Raw genomic sequence first — 20,660 nt, 5'->3', positions numbered from 1 at the left:
TGTTTGTTGTTTTTAATAACTGTCATTTTGCAAAATATGGTCAAAGCTTCAAACCATGACTTCTGGAGTAGGGGTGGTGTGTATTTATTTTTAATTTGGGAGGCTATAAGCTGGAATGAGTTTGTTGCTGCTGTCTTCCATTCAAATCTGAGGTAGAATTACAGCATTGAAAATGTGAAAGATTTTAGACACAGTTTTTTCCTGTTACCTGAAAAAAAAAATTACTTTATTAATCAATTACTTGAAAAGGCTCCAGGTGCCAAACATCTGGTGGGATTGTAGGCCCCTGGTTTATGTTTATGTTTTTTAATATATACCCAAAGGGACAAGTTTCTTAAAAAGGAAGCAGTCAGATGTTTTGAATTTGCGGAGTTTTAAAAAAATAAATGCAATTCCTGCTTTATCATTTCTATTTCTAACAAAATTGTCATCTATCTCCTTTCATTTAAAGTAAGGTAGCAAGTATAGTATTTTAGTTCCAAAATTCTCTATTGGTAAAATCTTGTAGCAGTATGAAAAATATGAAAATAGCTACACATTTAATTTTCTAGAGATTTATTACTGCTTGTACAGCAGTTTGTAAACTCTAAGCTCAGTATTAAGTGCTTTATGACTTTTTTTTGCATTTTACTTCTTAATTTGCCTCAAGAAGTATTGTAATCTGTTGAAGTCCTGCAGGTTTGTTTTGCAGGTCACTTAATTTGAAGTTGTGTGGATTTACCAGTAGAGGGGTACCAGGATAAAGATTTGACTGTAAGTGTGAAGTGGCCTTGTGACAGAATTTGTCATGGCCATGGGTTTTCCTCAGTTCAGTTCTCAGATTTGGGTGCTTTGTAACCATGGCTGTCATGATTTATATTACGGTCTGTTGCAATTGCTGTTGCACAATGAAGGGCTGTGCTCCAGTCCAAGGGAGGCAGACTCTCAGCCTACCTCAGCCTGTTGCTTCTTGTTAGAGAGTGAAAAAGCAGCTGCTGATTTAAAGCAGAGAGCTTTGGCTTCTGCTTGTAGGCTGAGATGGGCTATCTCTCCAGTGGTGCTAGGGAAAGCACATTGCCTTTACTCTGAGGAAACACACATCTGTGTGCTGGCTACTGCTGGCCAGCTGTGGTCTGATCCCTCATTCCTGCCAGGAAAGAAATGGCTCTTGGTCTTTATTGCTTTAAAGTGAATGCCCTTGCTTGTGAAAGACAGTGAGGCAGTGGCCTTGGAGGCTCAAATTGTCCTCTCAGTGAAGCTGTGACAGCAGCAGAGCAGCATTCCCCACCAGGACGCCCCTGGGTCCCAGGAGACCCAAGGAGAGCTCAGTCTCTCACCCCCTCTGTGCCTGCCTTCCCTCTGAAGCTGCCAAGAAGGATGCCAATTTTTCCATTTAGCTGACTATTGTATAGACCTTAAAAGGGAAGGTTTTAATGCAGTTGGCTGTGATATGGACTGTTAAAGGGAAATTATTTATTTTAACTGGCTGCTGTATGGATTATTACGAGGGCATTCTTTCAGCTGCAGCTGTATATTGACTGGGGGGTGTGCTGGGCTGTATTGGTAGTAGCTGTCATATTGACTGTTACAGAAAAGATCTGTATTTAAGCCATAACACTGCGCTGGGATCTCCCAGGCAGGATATTAATGCTAATTCATCTGCTCACCCCCTGCTGTGAGTGTTATTTGTTTAAATCTGTAGAATCCCACAGCGCATTTATATCCTCACTAGAGTGAGCTCCGCTCCCTGTAATTATTTAACATTATATGCTGATATAAATTGTAACAGTTAAAGAATGGTAATGAGTAGCAAAAAAACACAAACTTAACCTTAGAAATGGCAGAGTCAGCTCTTAAAACAACAGCCAGCAACTTTCACTGTTGCCTGTCTTTTCCCAAGTCCATATGCACAATATTGTGCATACATTATGTGTGTGCGTGTGTGTTCATGCTCGCGCTGGCAGCGGTGCCAGGCAGGGCTGTAATTATGCAGAATGTACTGTGAAACTTATGCACACTCTTAATTACATGCAGTGCCTACGTACAGCAAGTTTTATCTCTCTGCAGCTCGGCTCCTTGATGAGTTGCTCTGATAGGTGATTGGAGTCGGGGCCACCACGTCGGCAGAGGGAATGGAGCCCCTGGATTCTCCTCCCAGGGAATTGTGTCCCAAGGTTAAGCTGGAAGCCATCGGGTGTCACTGTTGCTCTGTGTAGGCTCGGCTGGCAGTGGGTTTGTGTGGCAGTAAAAACTGCACTTTGGAAGTAGTATTTTTGGCTATAAACATCCAAGGCATTTACACATAATTTATATATAAAGTGCATGTCCATACACAGCATTTAAGTGTGGGTGGAGTGAGCGGAGGTGGCTCTGTTGTGTGTTAGCTGACTTTTTTCTTTGCAGTTTCTGTTGCCTGCTATGGCATTCGTGTCCCAAAATGCCACACAGGATGGGCAGCCACTGCTGAATAGCTCTGCATTCTGCTCTGGAAGTGACTGTGGTTCAGCAGTGGTGATGACCTGATTTCTGTATGCAATTTGCCTGTGAATATTAACCTGTGAGCAAATTTTTGGATTTATGATGTGACAACTGTGGTGTAGAAACAAAATTATATTCGGTTTAGATTTCTTAAGAGCTTGGGAACTACAGGGATTAAAAGGTACTGTAGACATTTTTAAGCTGTAGTACGTGTGTCGAAACTCATTGAAAATTCAGGTTTGCATTCAAATGGTTCATCAATAACATCCAAAAAATAAAAATCCACCAACTCAAAATGGAGATGGCAGAGAAAAGCCATGTAAATAGCAAAGAAAATGTGTTTTAAAAAGACTTTATAGTCTGTGTCCCTTCTGATTTCAGGTGGGGAGTAGGAGCTGGAGTAAGAGGAGCTGAGCTTGTGCTTGATTTGCAGAGTAGTGTGATGGTCGGTTGGGCTGCGTTGGCAGCATGGACCTGTGCCAGACTTCACCACAATTCATACTGTGTCAGTTTAATAAATGCACTACTTAAATTATGAAATTACAAAAGAAAAAAGAGAATGCACTTATTCAGACTCTTAATACATTAAAAATAAGGCATTAAAACACTGCCTTTTTTTTTTTTTTCTTCCAGAATCAATAATGAACAGGAAGGGTTGTAGACATTAACAGTCATGGACATTCAAGCTCTTATACATAAATTATCTTAGAAAAATGCACATACGACTTGAATAATGTAAATACATTAATGCATTTAATAATTTAAACATTAAAGCGCATTCAGGAATTCGTGGCAGAAGCTGCTCTGAGATAAGAAACGGTCCTGGAAGTTGTGTGTCCCGAGATCGATGGCTGGCTTCTCCTTGAGAAAACTCTCTGGGGAAGTCAGGCTGTGCAGCTGCAGTGGCCGCCTGTCCCAAGAAATCCCAGGGCATTGCCACCTCTCCTGCCTTCCACCTGCTCTTCTCTCCCTACCCCTTGCATTAGCCCTTGGTACAGAGCATCTCAGGGTCCCCAAAAGGACAGGGTGCACTTTGACATTTTGGTTTCTTCTGTGAAAAAAATCAGAAAGAGCTGTAGGTGAAACAGCTTCAGAGAATGAAAGTTGGTAAGGCTGTCAGTTGGGAGTGAGGCTTGGGGAAGCAGTGCACTCCAGGAATGCTTGGCTCTTTCTTGAAGCCCTGAAAATCAGAAGGTTGGCTCCAGTGTAATGACAAGGGGATTTATTCTGTTCCTGCTCCTCTGCTCTGTGGATTGAACCACCTTCAGCACTGCAGAAGCACCTAACAGAAACACCGAGGTCCCCTCATACAGTGCATTTTCCTGAAGATTTTGAGCTGTGTTGTTTTTGCTGATGTACTTAAAATTTGGAAGGTGTTGTATCCACCCCTCATGCCACTTTTCCTGGGTTCATAGCCTTGCTTTTCTTGCCTCTCCTGCAGGCAGGTGCTTTGGAGGTCATTTGCACCCTACAGCCCCACTCGTGGAGTGGTATAAGGTATCGTGTTCAGGCCTAGATACTGATGGAGCTAATGATGGATCTAATAAAAAAGAGCTTAGTCTGATCCCAAAGGGAGAAGAGTTGGGTTGGTTAATTAAAGGAGCCTGGCACAGAGCACCTAGTAATTATAGGTGCAAGAAGTCTGAATTTGAAGAGGATGGTGCAGCTGGAGAGGGAGGTACCCAGAGCTCTTCAGGCTGTGGGCAAGAATGCAGCAAAACCAGATCTGGAAGTCAGACCTGGGCAGAATTCCTCAGTGAATTCTTATTTATTCCATTTTTTAATGAGGACCTGAATGTCTCGTTATGTATTTATGTTTTTGCATGCACATGTGTATGTACAATTCCAGTTACACCCTATGGCTGGGAGGGTGATTTTATTAAAGACCAGAAGATTGGGAGAGAGATGTTTTAAGAGACACAGGCCTTGCCCTATAGTAGTTTGGGATAATTAATGCTGAGTGCTGCATTGGTTGTATTATCAATGCTGCTGGGTTGTTATCTGCAGCATCACCCAGGAGCCTGTATCACTGTGGGCCAGAGGGGCTGGTGCCACCAGGACCTGCTGGGAAATTGCTCCTGAGCTCTTATGTAGGTGTAGGGTGGGGAGCAGTGCTGTGTCATCACACTGTCATCACCAGTGCTGTGTCTCTTTATTGTCAAGTTCCTTAAAGCAGAATTTCTCAAACTTAGGTTAGAACTCCAAAGGGATGCAAAGGCTTCAAAGGAAATCACAAAGTCACTCTCCAGTAAACAGCTTTCTACTTGTAATTACTGTTTGGGGCTCTGTTCCTCCTAGTTTGAAGAGGTAGCATTTACTTCAGTAACTCTTATTTTCCTGAAGGAACTTGATGCCATCTCAGCTGAGGAATGTGGGATGAGCCACCACAATAAATGAGTGAAAAAGGGAGTCAAGCTTGCATAAATTTTGAGAAGCAGTGCTTTAGCAAATTTTATTTTCTGGGGTTAAGTTCTGAAAATATTGCCTGAAATGGATCTACTAACTTCACCTGATGAAACAGAGACAGCTATTTTGTCCCCAGTGGATTTCTCAATAGACCCCACCTGGGGAAGGTAGGACTGTCTGCAATATGTATCATTATTTTTAGTGCTCAGGACTAAATAATCAAGGAAGTTGTAGATTTTCTTCTGTCCTTTCAGCTGGTGTGCTGTTTAGTGATGGGTGGACCGGACTAGAAAATGATCAAAAGATGAAAAGCACCAGTTTTTCCAACTATAGGAGATAGTGCACAGAAGAAAGCTGTTCTGAGAATTTGACTTGTGTGCTGACCCTATGTATGTGCTCCTTGACTGTCCTAAGTGTAAAATGCACAAATGTTAACTTAACACCTTTTTTGAGCTGTTGAAATGAGGAATGTTCGTGGTGGTTTTGTCCAGTTCTGGTGAGTTGTAGCTCTGCTCACCTGTACCAAGGCAGACCTGAACAGCTGGAGCAGGCAGTGCCCCTGTGGAAGGGAACAAAGCTCAGCCTCCCACACCTGAAGGGCGCAGCGTCGCTGGTGGTAGGAAGGGGTGTGCCTCGTGCGTGTGGGAAGCTCCTGCAGGGGATTTTTCATAATCCTGCTGAGGAAAGGACTCGAGTGATGGGATGCTCTGGACGTGGCCTGCAGGGAAAGCAGGGGAGTGGGTGGGGATCTCCCTGGGCTCTCATGGCTTAACAGCCATGTTCAGCTGGATTTAGGAGGTATAAGCATTTATGGTAAATTCTGCTGCTGTATCACAGCCTGCTTTCTGCTTTACTAGCTTTGTCTCCATGGGGGTATTCCATACATTATCCCATTTCACAGCCTGAACTTTTCCCCCTACTTAGAGGATTACATGGGGCAGAGATGTAAGAAGAAAGGGAATCTTGACACTACTCCACCTTTTTATCTCTGTAACTCCATGTATATCTATCTGTCTGCTCTCACAGGGGCCAGGCCTTCTGCCTTCCAAAACCCTGCTTGGAAATTGCTGATTCAAGCAGGTAGCAATTTTAGGGCTCCTTACGAAATAAATGCCTCCTGTGTGCTCCCCTGGCGCTGGGATTTCCTCTCTGATTTATCCTGCTCAGGTCTGCTAATGTCCCTTGACTAAACAGGGCACGGTGTGATGGTGTGAAGGTCATTTTCTATATGCAATATACATTTCTGCAGTCATGGTGGGAGGCTAGGACATCTGAAGCAGCATATCCTGCTGGGAAAAGGAGGAAGAAAAGGATAGTCTGGCTCTTCTTTTCACAGCGTCTTGTGGTGGGATGAAGGTTTTGACAGCCTAATTCAGCATTTAGAGAAAGAACCAAGCAGAAAGATTCCCCCTCACCCACTCCTTGCAGCCCAGCTGTGACAAATTGACAGATAATTAACAAATCAAGACCTCCTATTAGCCTTGTCCCTGATGCATTAAAGCAGCTCCTATGCTGCATGTGTCCTTTAGCTAATGCCTGTGCTTTCTGGCTGCAGAGTGAGGTAGGAGCATCTCTTCAGAAAGGGAGAGGGGCCTCAAAGGTGTCAGTGCACAAATATATCCAGGAGTAGAAGTTGTGTCTCTGAAAGGAAGCAGTGGACAGCAGTGCCATGACTGCATGGAAGTCACTCTGATGGTGCAGTGTGTCTGTGGAGTATCTTTTGGAATATGGGACTGAAAGGGATGTATGGAATTATTATTGAATCCCTCTTGTTTTTACAGAAAAGGACAGGAGTTGAAGCAGCAATTGACAGGGCAGGTTTTTGACTGGGACTAACCAAGCCTGTAAATATGACGTGCCAGGAAATGTGGTTTTTGGTAGAAACAGACCTAATGTTAAGATCTTAATATTACATTATGATGAGCAGTGAAATGGTGCCTGTTCCTCTCTGTCCTCAAGTTGCTGGAACTCTGGGTAAACTCCAAATAAGATTCTTCTCTTCACTTCAGCTCCTCTCTTTTGGAGAAGAATGACGAGGAGGGTCAATATCCCTCTAGTTCAAGACATTAAATAGACACAAGCCATTGGTTCAGCTTAACACATGTTAAAGGGGAGAGAGATACCTAATTGCATCAAAGCCACTCTTAAGTTCATGTATGTGGAGCCCATCAAGCTGAAAGCATCCAGACAGCATCTGCTGTTATCAAATCACTCTTGAGTCGAGCTAATTAAAATAGAGCTTCATTTTTCTGAACCATTGTTTGGCAGGAATTTGAAACAGGTCTAACCCAATTTCTGTGTGTTTATGAGCCTTTATTATATCAAAAGTACTTTTCTGTAAATGTACAGGGCAGTGTTAAATGAATTGATCCGCACTGTATCGCTGTAGATGCACTATGGGCTTCCTAATGATTTCTCTTTTAGCTTTTTCCAGATATACCCCAGAAAAGCTTGCTTTGTCCCTTATCATGTCATCTTCCTCCTCTCTTTTCCTTTCTATCTCACTCTCAAGAAGGTAAATGTCCTTGTATTTCTTTCTTTCATATCCTCCTCCTCCACTCTATTGGGATTTTTGTATTATTAAAACATTTACACATTTGCTGCCACATGCAAATGCAGAATAATAAACCAGGACTCTTTATACTCCAGACAAGAGCAGGAGGTCTCTCACCTCTGATTTTCACCCTGTTGGTTACAGAGGATGGAGAGGAGGAGAATCTAAATGTTGCTGTGTTGGATCTGTTTGATACAGGATTATTTTCTTCAATTTTTTATGTTAAACATTTTATAAGCATTTATATTTCACCATTCAAATTCTGGGTATCATATTCCTCTTTGTAATTTGCTACAAGCACAAAAGTTAAAGAGATGTAGAAATGTCTCCCTAAAGACAAGTTGCACTCTGTGGCATATGAAAGCTAATTCATGAATATTCTCTGCAGAAAGGCAATACCACAAATATGGCCAGGCTGTTCAGAACATTTGAGCTGGAGTGGCAGCCCAGGGAAACAGTAAAGTCAGGAAATAACTATTTTTCTGGTACCCAGTACAGCTCAAGTTGTTCATATGATATTCTTGAGTCTTACATTTATTTCTGAGCAGTGGATTCATATTACAAAGAAAGTAAGTGAAGGATTAGCATTAAGTAAAAATCTGGACAGTGATGTGTCTTGAAATATCCCTGTGAAGGTGATAAAGACTTTGGACTTTATGAATAGATGGAAAAATATAAAATAAAACCTATTTTTCTGTATAAAGTATAAGGAAGTTTGCTCCTTTTAATGCAGTTAATTCACCTTGGAATGGAATTTCAGTGCATTTTATTTTGTATTTAATGCAGTTAGTTCTGGATGTGTACATTCAGCTCCTCTGTACAGCCTAAGAGCCATGCACAGAAATCTGTACTGGGGGCAAGTGCAACGTTCTGCCATAAGCTAACCTGCGGGGAAGGTTCTATTAGATGTTCCCAAAAATGTGAAATATCATTGACTCCAGTTCTGTGCTTTTAGAGAGCTTCTTACTCAGAAGTTTGCTCTTCTGTTCATTGACAGTGACTCTCTCCTGATTCCTCTTTTAATAAATTTAAGTGACTTTAATGCTGGCAGAAAGCAGCAGAGTCTCAGCATTCAGAGGGCACAGCAGGGATGTTGTGCTGTGTGCTTTTTCTGTAAGTCTTGTAATCAGACCTAATCTGAGGGCCCTGCTGCTGGGGGCTTGCCTGAGCTATTTATTCCGTTCCCATCTCCTTTTCTGAGCCCGTGGGTACTTTCCTTTCCAGCAGCCATCTCATCAGTGTGGCCCCTTTCTCAGCCAGGGGACAGGGCCATGGCTTGGAGGGAAGAGTTTCTGCTAGAGCACAACTGGACGGGTAAATTCAGATATTCTCACACGCAGAAATAATTCAGAGAACAGCAACAACATCTCTGCTCACATCATGGTGAGTACAGGATGAGTGTCTCAGATCAAAGGATATCCTCATAGGCTTTCCAGCATTTCCTGGATGTGCAGTTGTTGCTGTAGTTTCTACTGCAAAAGAAGTTTGCTGTTCTTGCAAGAAACGCTCTCTGTGTTTTACAACACCAACAACAAAGTCAAGCGTTTGATCTAAGGATCCAAAAGCCCAGGAAATGCATCTCTGGGGTTCCTCGTCAATTTGGGACCTAATGAAATATAGAAAATACTCAATAAAAGCACCCTTATTACTTTAAATGTTTAAATGTGGAGTTTTTAGCCATCAGGTTAATGTTTTTGTATCTTTTTTTGATTCGATTGTGAGCACTTTTCCAGGTATCTCTGCCACTTGAGCACTAATTGGATTTCCACAGATAAACGGTGCTAGCTGCAGCCCTTACATCACAGTGTTTTTACTTCATCATCATTTTATTTGTTTTTACTGTAAAGGTTAATAAATCTTGGTGTGTTTAGAGTATGAAACAAGGCAGGCAGGCAAAGAACTGCAGCGTGAAGGGGTGAAGTTTTATATGCTGTTTTCTCAAGTGGAGGGGTGGGAGGAGGAGCAGCTGCCCTTTGTGGTGGTTCTAATGGGCTGCTGGGTGTGTTAGTCACCCAGGGAGTGATCCATAATCCTGAAGATAAAAAGCGTTGATCTCTCCACTAGTTCTCAGACAGAGCTCTAAGGCATTTGAATTGGGTTACCATTGATTTAAGGTGGGGAGAAGAGTGTAGTGTGGGCCTACTTAAAAAGGGGTATACGGGATTTATTTAGCTTATTTAATTTTTAAAAGAATATTGGAGGCCTTTCAGTGCAAGTGTGCCACGTTCCCTATGGATTCTCAAGGAAGTTAATACAGTACTTGCCAGTATTTTAGTGAAGAACTTACTGAATGGCAGATTTTAGTCAAAATTTAGGCTGTAAATAAATTTCTGTGAGAATTTATCAAGGTCCCAGATGTTTGCTGTCTCATTCATTTGTTCAGGAAAGTGTTTATTTTTTTTATCTTTCTCATGGTTTCCTGGGAAGGTGAGCTTGACTTCCTACCACAGCAGAGGTTTTCCAGCCACGAAGGCAGTGTAGAAGCCCTTTTTGGCCTAGAGGGATTGAAATTATTTGAAATTAGTGCATTCCAAACACAGAATTTTGGACTCTGTGGCTTGATAGAAATTGATTGATTGGTCTGTACTTGAGCCAAAGCAGCATTAAAGACTGAATGTCCTTTTTTTTCCTGTTGCAAAGATATAAAAATGCTTTGTAGCTCCTTTGGATCAGGTGCAGACTCCGGAAAACTGCATTACAGCCCCGGGTTTCCAGTTGCTCCAGTCTGTAGCAGCAGTGGCCGTTCCTCCCTTGGTGTTAATTCCCTGCTGTGGACCCAGATTTCAGAGAGATTGTTGATGCTTTCTGCAGCATTTGTCAAGGAAATGGCTGCTTTCTTTTTTTTTCCTGAAGTGAGTAATTGTTTATTAATTTTTCAGCACATAAAGAGCATAATTATAATAGTCCCTGACATGTGCTGGCTGTGCCAAGGTTTAAGAAAAATAAAACCCAGTAGAAGTGCTGTTTTGAACTGTCTCTGATTTTTCAGGCCTTCCTGCTTTGGACCCAAATTTCTGTGTAGGAATTTGGGACAAGCACACAGATGTCAGTTTAATTCTCCATAGAATTAATTCTCTTGCATGTTTTAACTCAGTTTAGGATGGTGGGATCCTACTCAGGTGTTGTGAAAAAGAAGAGTAGGTGATCAGTACGCTGGACTTTTTGGTACACAAAATTTTTTTGTTATGCACAGTGCTGGATAGGTTGAGCAGCATCCTGGATGTGTCCTGACACTTCTGTGCTTTGTTTCTTTAAGCAGTGAATGTAACATCCATGAACAATGCCAGATTAACCCCAGGGGAAAATGAAGTGGGCCCATTGTTTGCAGAATATTTATGGTCTGGACAGCTACCATGGAAATGGTCCTTATGTTTGCTATTTTACTGTGTTTCACCCCTGTTACAGAGGAAGCAACCTAAGAATTGACAAGGAAGCTCAGTTGCTTTTGGGGCTGGTCATGCAAGGTGCTGGATTTGCAGGAGGAATTGTGTGAGATTGTGTGAGATGGGAGCTCCCTTCTGCTGAGAACTGGACAAAGACAAGGGACGCAGCTGCTTTTGAATCTGTAAAATTATTCCACTTGCAGTCCCCACAGACGGGGCAGCTCTGGCCAATCAGGCTTCTTGCCCCTTACTTCGTTTCTCCCTTAATGGGGCAATTAACAGCAGGAACAAAGTGCATGGTCTGCTCAGTGTTTATTATTATTTGTGTTGTAATAAATGTTAAGGAGGCCACTTGCAGACCAGCACCAGGCACTGTGCAAATGCAGAGGAAATAGGCCATTTTTGTCCCAAAGAGCTCTAAGTAAAGAAATAAATTTACAAAAAGGTCTTACAGTATTTTAAGTCCTTCTCCTTTGCTGTTTCTTCCCAACTGCTGTGGTTTGCATGATTTATTGTGCACCTGTCACAATTTCCAGCTTCTTTAATGTTTTCAGCATGAAACCTTTTGTGTGTTAGATTCTGATGATCCAGATAGTTCCCTCCAGTATCTCCTGTATTTATTCTCTCATTCATATCTTCCTTGTCCTAATGTCATCACAGCCCCCTGACTTCAGCCCTAATTGTTTGGGGCTTTATTGCCAAAAGGAAAACATTCATTCTCTATTCTACATTTCCTATGATTTAAAAATTCTGTGAAATGGGGTTCTTGAAATAGGAGGTTTGAGGAATAGTAACTTGCTGGTTTTTCTTGTCATTTGAGTCTCTTCAATCTAAAACATCTTTATAGCTTCTTCTGCAGATGGGTTCTACTTTCAATCCTCTTGGACTAAATCTAAACCAATGTATTACTGGCTTTGTCCAGTCCCTTGACTGTGGAATTAGAAGGATCTGAGTAAGTGTGAACAGTGCTGCCGTTCTGGTGCATCTCTGCTTGATTCACCTTTCTGGAGTCTCCCATTCAATAGTGATTTTAAGTACTGGGGCACAATTGTTAGGTGTGACACAGACTTCTGTCCTCACATCATCTCCAGCTCCCTACCATGTGAATGAATGTCCTGCAGTCCTTGTCTGCCCTGCAGTTAAAAGAATGAAAACGTAATAAATTACAGCTTCATTGGTTTTTACATTCTACACATGTGAAGGGAGCAGGGTGAAAGGGGTTTCTTTTGAAAGCTGCTGTGTTTGAGCTCTGCAGTAATGACAAGAGGAATAGAGAGAGGAGTGAGGAAGGTGAGAGTTGGAGGTGCTGTCATCTGCTCCCCTGGAACCTAGGTCACACATTTTTCTCGGTTGTGGAGCCAGGGACTGGTCCTGGTTCTGCTGTAGTGAGCATCTTGGGCACTGGGTTGCCGCATTCCTTTGGAGAGCCTGAGCTCAAACAGCATTAATGTTACAGCATTAATGTTACAGCACAGCCCCAGCGATCCCTGAGCTTCCTCCTGCAAGAGGGAGCAGCAGGTTGTGGAAATTGGGTACTGCCATGGAAAGTGATAAAAAGCTGATTGTCTTTCCCGAGCTTTGGGCGCCTGCCTGGCGTCTCTGGCGGGTCCCGTGGGGTCGGTTTGGTGACCTTGTCGTGGCTCTGCGTTTCTGTCACCTGTGCTGTGGGACACAGCTGGGCTCTCGGCCCCTGTCCCACCCCGGCTGGGCGGCTCTGCCCTCCCGGTGCAAACACAACTGGAGATGGTCGCTGCCAGTTGGGCTGCAGGCGGTACCCCCACCCCGCGCTGCTCATCCCGCTGCAATTCCTTCTTTGGTGGCACTGCCGATGCAGGCAGCCTGCAGCTCCAGCTCGGGCAGAAGCACAAAAAGGGACTTTGAAAGTTTATTTTCCCTCTGAAAGTGAGACGATTTCTCTTCAATAAAAAGTTAGAACTCCAGAAAAAAGGTTCATGTTAAATTTGAACTGCTCACTGGTTAAATTTATTATGGCTGCATTATCAGTTTAATACATTTAGTTTGCTCTTCTTCTTATATTTCTTATGTTTTTCCAGCATTTATCACTTCCCCGTAACAGTTTTTATTGTGTCAACCCTGATGTTATGAAGTCTCATTTGGAGGTGTATTTCTGAAGTAAAAAAATACCTATCTAGCACATTTTCTCTGCAAATTAAAATAGTTATTTTATGTTTCTTTTAATGTATTTGTAAAACTTTCTGATTCTTTTTAGATTTATGCATGTAAGTTTAGCTTGAAGATTATTCCTCTTAAAAAGACAGGAATTTTGTCAAGATGTCCACTGTGTTCTCAATTGAATTATAAAAAACTGAAGATGACAGATATTTCACTTTGAAAGGTGACTACTACACAGATGAAGTTGCTACTTTTCATAAGGGTTTTTACTCCATATATCAATGTGTTTTAAGAGAGACTTGGGTCAATAATACCATGCTTTAGAATTCCCTAAATACATATTTACACAATAGACCTTAAAATATATTAGTCTATCATGTCAGCTCCTGTACACTTCTATCCGGGATGTTTTATGTCCTTAACATATGATACAATAAAACTTTATTTTATATAGCATTTTTCATACAAATTTTATCCTAAAATGCGTTGTATGGGGTTAAACGAGACTTTCACAAGGTTAAAATTAAAGGAAAAGCTGAAGGGTGCAGGAAAATGAAGGGCTTTGCATGGGATAGATGTATTTAATTGAACAAAGGGAACCTGAGCGGAGAATGCACCGAGCTGAGAGCGTGTAAGCGTGATTGGAGCTGCAGAGCAGGATCCCTGGAAGCGGTGAGGTTATGTGAGGAAAGGCTTACTCTGTGTGAATGAAGGAGGTGGAAAGGTCACGCCTTCAGGAGCAGCTGGAGGAAGTGTGGAGTAGCTCCTGGAACAAAGAAGTTGAAAGCAGGGACTGTGTGGAGTCACTTCTTTGTAGTGGGAGTAGCAGAGATGAGGGGAGAGTGTGCTGAAGGCAGCAGAGAGCGGTGTGCCAGCTGAGCTGCAGGGTGGGATGGATGGCAGCGGGGTGGCGGAACACCGGGGATCTCAGCTGCTCCATCGCTGCTCGCTCCAGCCTGGCCCCGGCACTCCGCAGGCACAACACACTGACAGCTCACATGCCTTTTTTTCTGGCTTTTACAATTTTTTTTAAATTTTTTTTTTGGTCACCCTATTCATGTAAATTAAGTAAGGCTTTTTTGTATGTGATAATTATAGATAAATGTATTTAAAGTAGATCTGGATTTTGTAGTCCTCAGGAAAAAGAGGAAGAGCAATTTTTCCCCCCGTCCCTGTCATGTGTTCGTTTTAATGAGCAATTTTAAAAAATTGAAAATAAAAGAGGAAAATGAATAGGTGTTGAACCAGCCTGTGATATGTAAATGCCAACTAGTAATTACCTAAAACCTCAATTTTCTTTCTGTTTCATCTTGCAAAACATTTCATTTCCACTGAGTGAAAACACTTAATTTGGGGCTCTGACGGCGGGAGCGCGGCGGCGGCTGCGCCGCCAGGGGGCGCGCGGGGTCCGCGCGCGCGGCCGGGGAGCCGTGAGGGAGCCCCGGGGCCGCGGCGGCCGTGAGGGAGCCCCGGGGCCGCGGGGCCTCGCCCTCACGGGGTCGGCTTGGAAAGACCTCCGGGACCGTGCAGTGCGGCCTGTGACCCAGCACTGCCCTGTCAGCTACACCAGCGCACTGAGAGCCGCGTCCGGGCTTTCCCTGAGCGCCTGCCCGGGCCGCCCCTTCCAATGTCCAATCACCCGTGAATAAATTCTTCCTGGTGTCCAACCTGAACCTCCCCAGATGCAGATTAAGACTATGTTTTGTCCTGTCGCTTGTTTTCTGAGAGAAGAGCCCAAATGCCACCTGGCTACAACCTCCTCACTGAGAGTTGTAGAGAGCAAAAAGGTTCCCCCTGAACCTCGTTTTCTCCAGCTGAGCGGGACCCATGGCAGGGACACGGCCAGGGCCAGTTTCCTCACCCTTCATGTGGGTGCCGCTGAGTTAGCTGTCACTCATAGTCCAAGTTCTGAGCACCTAGAATTTCCGCGCCTTTTGGTTTTTGTTTTTTTTCCCCTTGGTTTGGTTTTTTATTTTCTTTTTTTTTTTTTTTTTTTTTTTGGTTGGGTTTTTTTGTGGCTATTTTTGGTCTTTTTTTTTTTTTTTTTTGTGTGTGTGTGTCTGTGTGTGTTTATTTGTTTAGTGTTTAGGTTTTTTTCTTTTTTTTGGCTGCTGCTCTGTATTCTCTTACTTCCAGGTTCTTCATCTCAGATATGGCTCAAAGTGTGTTTCTTCCTCGCCTTTGTTCCCATGAATCTTGCTTTTCTGCCTCCCATGAATCTTGCTTTCAACTGTATTTTTTTCCCCCTCACTGTTTTACGTGAGGGCTTTGCCATTGTTGTTACAGCATTTTTAAACTTTTCTCCATCCAACTTTGAGATCTGCCCAACTTTGTAGGTTTCTATGTTATATCTCAACCGAAATAATTCCTGGGGTTGTGTATGTTTTCGTTTAAAATCACAGGAGGAGCTTTGAGGCGTTCCCGCTCCCCGGGCCGGCCCGCAGTTCGTTCCCTCACGAGCACAAGTGCAGCTCGGCGGCAGTGCCGGGGCGCAGAGCGCGGCGGCCGCGGCTCGTCCCGGGCCCGCCGGGCGGCAGCGGTGCCTCCTTACCGAGATATATGGCTTCATAATTAGCCCCTTGCATTTTCCCCGAGTGCTGGCATCAGCGTTCTATGATGTGTTTCCCTGATTAACAGCTGCTTTGCAACTATTTCCGTGTGCCACCGATAACCATATTTGTCAAGTTAGTCCTGGCAGGGCACTGATTTCTTACTAAAACACAGCATTTCTGTTGCAAGGGGCTTTCTTGTTCACTGTTGTGCCAGGCTTTTAAGTCAGCCCTTGTTAAAACGTAAGTTGGCTTCAGCCTGATGCTTGTTAACAGGATTCTGGGTATCTCCTTTAGAGTAGGAGTGCAGAAACCTTTCACAGACAATTTAATCTTCCGAGCCTTGCAAACATACAGCCGTACGCTGAGGGGGTGTTGCTGTAGGCTAATATATTGATCAATTCCATTTGCCCTATAGCTGTGGCCTTCTGCTCTGGCTGAAATAGGTTGAGTGTTTGTTGATACTGCCATATTATTATTTTTTAATACACTGGAAAAAAATTAATTCCAACTTCTTTTACATACGTCATGTATATTGCCAGTGTTGATTGCTTCCGCACATGTAATGTAAACTGTCTGTGCATAGTTCATGGCCTGGGCCGCCTCTGTTTAATGAAAAGAAGTGTTGCTTTTAAACAGATACAGATCCACTCAGAAAGACAAAATACCATCCCTTGCAACGTATAATTCAGACCCAACCTTTACATCACAGGTCATCTCAAAGTCTCAGTCTATCAACAAATGCTGTTTAGTAATAACCTACAGAGGGTTCCCAGTATTAGGAAATCTATTAGAGCTCTTACAGGCTGCACTCCCAGTGGCTTTTGAGTCTGTTTTCCATGTGGAACTCTCTTACCAAATCCTTTGTAACTTTTATTGGTAAAGATCTACTACATTTCTGTTATTTTGCTTTTTATTTCTGAGTTGGTAGAGAATAGGCATTTGCCACAGTACCTTAAATTTTGTGGTTTATTTTTTTAATGTAACCAACTGATAAAGTAGCTTAGATTGCTTTCTTGGAAACCCCACAGCTTTGAGCACAGTAAGAAATAAGGCTGCCTTTATCTTCCCCATTAGAACAAAAGGGAGGGAAATTAGGAATGAAGGGCCTTGGCTGCTAAGTTAACGTCCAAGTGCTGTGCTTTGCCCCAGAATTTTGCCAGCTCTGTGCTCTTCCATAGCATCTGCAACAAAGTTCCTGTCTTTATTTTATATTTCTGACATTGAAGCAGAATATTTGGCCTGAATTTATGTAATTTGTCCGGTTGCAAATATAATCTATGAATAGTGACATTGATCTTTTAATTGAAAAATCAAACTGTAGGACATGACCTGCTGCAGGATTTCACCCATCTCTTCCCAGTCAGAAAGATGTCTTTGTGAATCCTGTTGCTGCAGGAGAGACGGTGGCGGGAAAGCAAGTTTATGGGATTGCCTGGCTTTTTAAAAACCAAATACACTCTGTTTAATACAAGTACCTGATCCATTAGATAAAGGCACTCTGCTCGACAGTGTGTGCTGGCAATCTAAGAATCAACGCAGTGATACAGTGCTCATTATTTGGCAGTGTCCTAATACCATAAAAATTTGGAGAAGTGTTACAAATGCTACAGAAATAGTATGGAACAATGTTAGCAGCTGAGTCAGAGTGCTATTTGCCACATGATTTTTTTGGCTGTACATAGGACTGCAAGTCTTCTCATCTTCCTCCTCCTTTTTCTGTTGTTTAAATTATGGAGTGCAGTTGCTCTTGTTTGTGCAAGGAAAATGATCCATAGAAGGTAGGGAAATTCTTGTGTATGTTTGTTGAAAATATTGGCATTTTGACATGGCCAAAATTGCTTTGTAAGTTACTCGTGTATACGAGATTAATTATAAAAATGAAGACATTTCATCTCAGCCTATAGGAACGAATGTTCAGAGGTGAATGCAAACACAGGATGAGAAACATGGGATTACCGGAGGGAGGAATACATGTCCAGGATTCTTTCTATGGAGTTGTTGTTGCTTGTAATTTCATTTTGTTTTAAGATTAAAAAGGCTGTGAATAATGGAGGAAGTAATGCAGGGGAGAGATAAAATAGAAGTTTATTTTGGACTGAAATTTACTACCGAAATGTTTACATCTTTATAAGGCAAAAATAAGCTTTAATAAAGGGTTAGAATCAATGAAATGTTCACATGGTTGCGATTGAATTAGCACAATGAAAAATACTGCTTATTTCTCACAGGTTTTGTAATACTTAAAAATTGATAATTAAATATAAGAGCTTGCAGAGCTGCAGGTCTGCAGGCCGTTCGTGTCTATCTCACTAAATGTGGGAGGGAGTGTTAAGGAGTGTCTGAAGACACAAACAAGTAATTATTGTTAGAAGGAGAGTGGCTTTGATATGTTCACGTGTCTGTCGGTCTGCTCATTTGGGCATCTTTCTTATTCAGCATATTATCTTAAGGTTATTAGTTTGGGTGCTTTATATTTCTGCATCTGGCACAGCAATATCAGCACAGTTTAAATCTGCGATTTACCTGTCGCCTGCATTTCAGCTGGAGACAGATCAAGTGCACATAAATGAAGCCAAAGTATACTTTATGTGGGGTGGTTTTTACTCTGCTGTTTTGTGGTTCAAAATTACTGAATGGAACTTAAGGAAAAAATGCAGGAAAACAAGAAAATGAAAAGAATTAAAAATACCCCATTCATTTTATCCTCCCAACTTTGAAGTGTGCTGGGACTTTGTCAAATTCCCGTTAAAATAAATATGTCAATTTCATCTCTCTTCCAAATTCATTTATCATGCTTTTTTAAAAGGTGTTTTCTGCTTTACCTGATGTTTAAATTGGATTCACTCGTTTATGCTGTTCTTTGCTGTATCCCCCATGTTTTTCTTAAATGAATTAGTAATGACAGCGTACTCCATCATACCCTCTCTACAGCCACTTTAAGGGAAGCCTGGTGATCTAAACCTTTTAACCTATTAAAGATGATTTTCCCCAATTGAATCAGACCCACCACAGGTGTAATAACTAATCATTTAAACTACACCTGCTATTATGTATTTTTAAGCCATTATGCATGTTGGATAGATGATAATTCATGTTTATTGCATTGTCCAATGGATCCGTTTTGCCTACACTAGCCTGATTAATGTATTTAAAGAAATAAGAGATGCAATTTAAAAGAAAAAAACATTGATGGAATGCACTGAGGAGTACATTGAAAGTGCCATTAAACCCATCAGAACTTTGCTCTCTGACCAGAAATGCATATTCCAAGTGTTTGATTCAAACACAAAGTGAAACTTAGTGATTTCAGGAGTGATGCTGTATTTTCCCTTCTTTTTCTGCTGTCAAAGTTTTGGAAACCTTTTTGGAACTGAATTCCAGAAACTGTATTTTCAGATAAACTCTTAAAGACCTGAATAACATGGGTCTGGCACATTAGGATGGTTAATTTTAGCGCTAGAGAAGGGAAGTAATCTCTTCCACTAGTTCACATGGATGTGCTGTTAGCACATTATTCCTCATGATGCCACAATCAGAACAGATGTTTTTGTATAAAAGTGGAGGGAATCACTGGTGCAGTAACATGTAATAACGTGTATAGCAATATAGGGAAGTATGTGGGAAATGGAACTACCATATGAAGAAAAAAATCAAATACCTTTCACTGGCACTAAATGGAAATGTAAACATCTAGTGCTGTTGTTGTTGATGCCATTGAGTATTATCCCAGATTTTACCCTTTGCTTGTAGAAGTGCTCTGTTTTAGGTGCTCTGTCACCTTAAAGAAGGATGTAGAAGTCAGTTTGTAGACAAAAGTCATCTGTGGCTTTTGCTGGTGTGCAATATAAATTTAACTACTTGCCTACCCATTTGTGTCATTCCAAGTGACTTTTTTGATTGTTGTTATGTGATCCAAAACATGTGAAGTCGCTTCTTCTCTAGTCATGAGAAGCTGAGGTTTATTTATTGCTTTCAATAAATTAGAATGATGGCAGAAAAGGCCTTAATCTCTTAGAATCTGCAGGGAGCTTTAAGTCAGATAGAAAGGAAGCATTCTTACAATAAGCCAACTGTTGTAGATGACATGCATTGACTCAAGGCTGACTTTAACTGTAGGAGCCAACTTAGGTAAGAAGATCACAATGTAAATACCAGAAACACGTAATAATCTTAAAGGAGTTTTTTGTACAGGTAGAGCTGCTCCCAAAGTAATTAAACAAGAAACTTCTAAGCTAAACACCGTAATTGTGCTGTCTGTTTAGAGTTAAACCACAAACTCTGATACTTGCTGAACCATTTCTGAAGGTTGGTGTTGTCTCCAGACAATCTCCATGTGATGGGTGTGTTGTTGTCTTACCTTGCAGTCCACAGTGCCTAATGTAAAATAGGGATTTGACCATGCCTAACTTGGATCTTTTCTCTCTTTTTTTCTCTCCAATCCTCCTGCCCTCCTCAGATTGTGACAGCAGTGAAATTTTTACAGAATCCACGAGTCCGCCAAAGTCCTGTCGCAACCAGAAGAGCATTCCTGAAGAAGAAAGGTATGAACTCTTTAGGTTGTGATCTCAATGATAATGAGGGACCTTGAATTAATGTAAAGTCAAAAGGTATTGCTGTGGAATATTGGATGTTACGGACAAAGCAATTAGTCTGCCCCTAAAGAAGATCTGAGGTTTATAAGAAATATCAGTCTCTTTTCTTCCCAACTGACTAGTGCAATATTTGCACCAGATGTGGAATTGTAGAATACAAAAGACACATGGGAAATAACTGTTATCAGATCTTTTCTACAATGAGGGCAGTTCATGCTTGTGGACTAGCTGGTCAGTTCAAACCTTATTGACACTGGCATTAGAATGGCCAATCTCTGGGTGAAAAGGTCAAATGTTTCCAAAGAGAGCCAGAGAGAGGCAAAGAACCTGGTAAAAGTCAACAAGGTCAGGTTAAGGTCAAGCTTGGGGTCAACCTGACTTTCAGGCTGAAATGGTAAACTACTGACTGAGTTTAGCCCTTTTCTATAGCAGGGATAGAACAGATCCTGACAAATCCTATATCATCTTAGTGAGGTGCAGCATAGTTTGGTCATTGCCTACAGAAAATTTATTTTGCTTTCTGACTCATAGTGGAACTATCTTTTGTTCCTATTTTATTTCTAAAGTTTTTGTTCCACAACTT

At 41.9% G+C, this 20,660-nt stretch overlaps 1 protein-coding gene across 1 annotated transcript in view; it reads left to right on the top strand.

The window, feature by feature from the left end:
* PEX14 (peroxisomal biogenesis factor 14) overlaps positions 1-20,660 on the top strand; it is a gene marked incomplete at its 5' end in the record, with an annotated part of 65,425 nt that overhangs the window by 11,662 nt on the left and 33,103 nt on the right. Inside the window, one exon of the mRNA XM_054291862.1 lies at positions 19,942-20,026. Within this exon, the coding sequence (XP_054147837.1) occupies positions 19,942-20,026 (85 nt within the window). The remainder of the gene's footprint in view (positions 1-19,941; positions 20,027-20,660) is intronic.

The sequence above is a fragment of the Melozone crissalis genome, unplaced genomic scaffold, assembly GCF_028551555.1.
Source record: "Melozone crissalis strain CALT ecotype California unplaced genomic scaffold, PUWL_Pcris_2 ptg000107l_1, whole genome shotgun sequence".
Lineage (NCBI taxonomy): Eukaryota > Metazoa > Chordata > Aves > Passeriformes > Passerellidae > Melozone > Melozone crissalis.
This window is presented reverse-complemented; position numbering and strand designations above follow the sequence as displayed.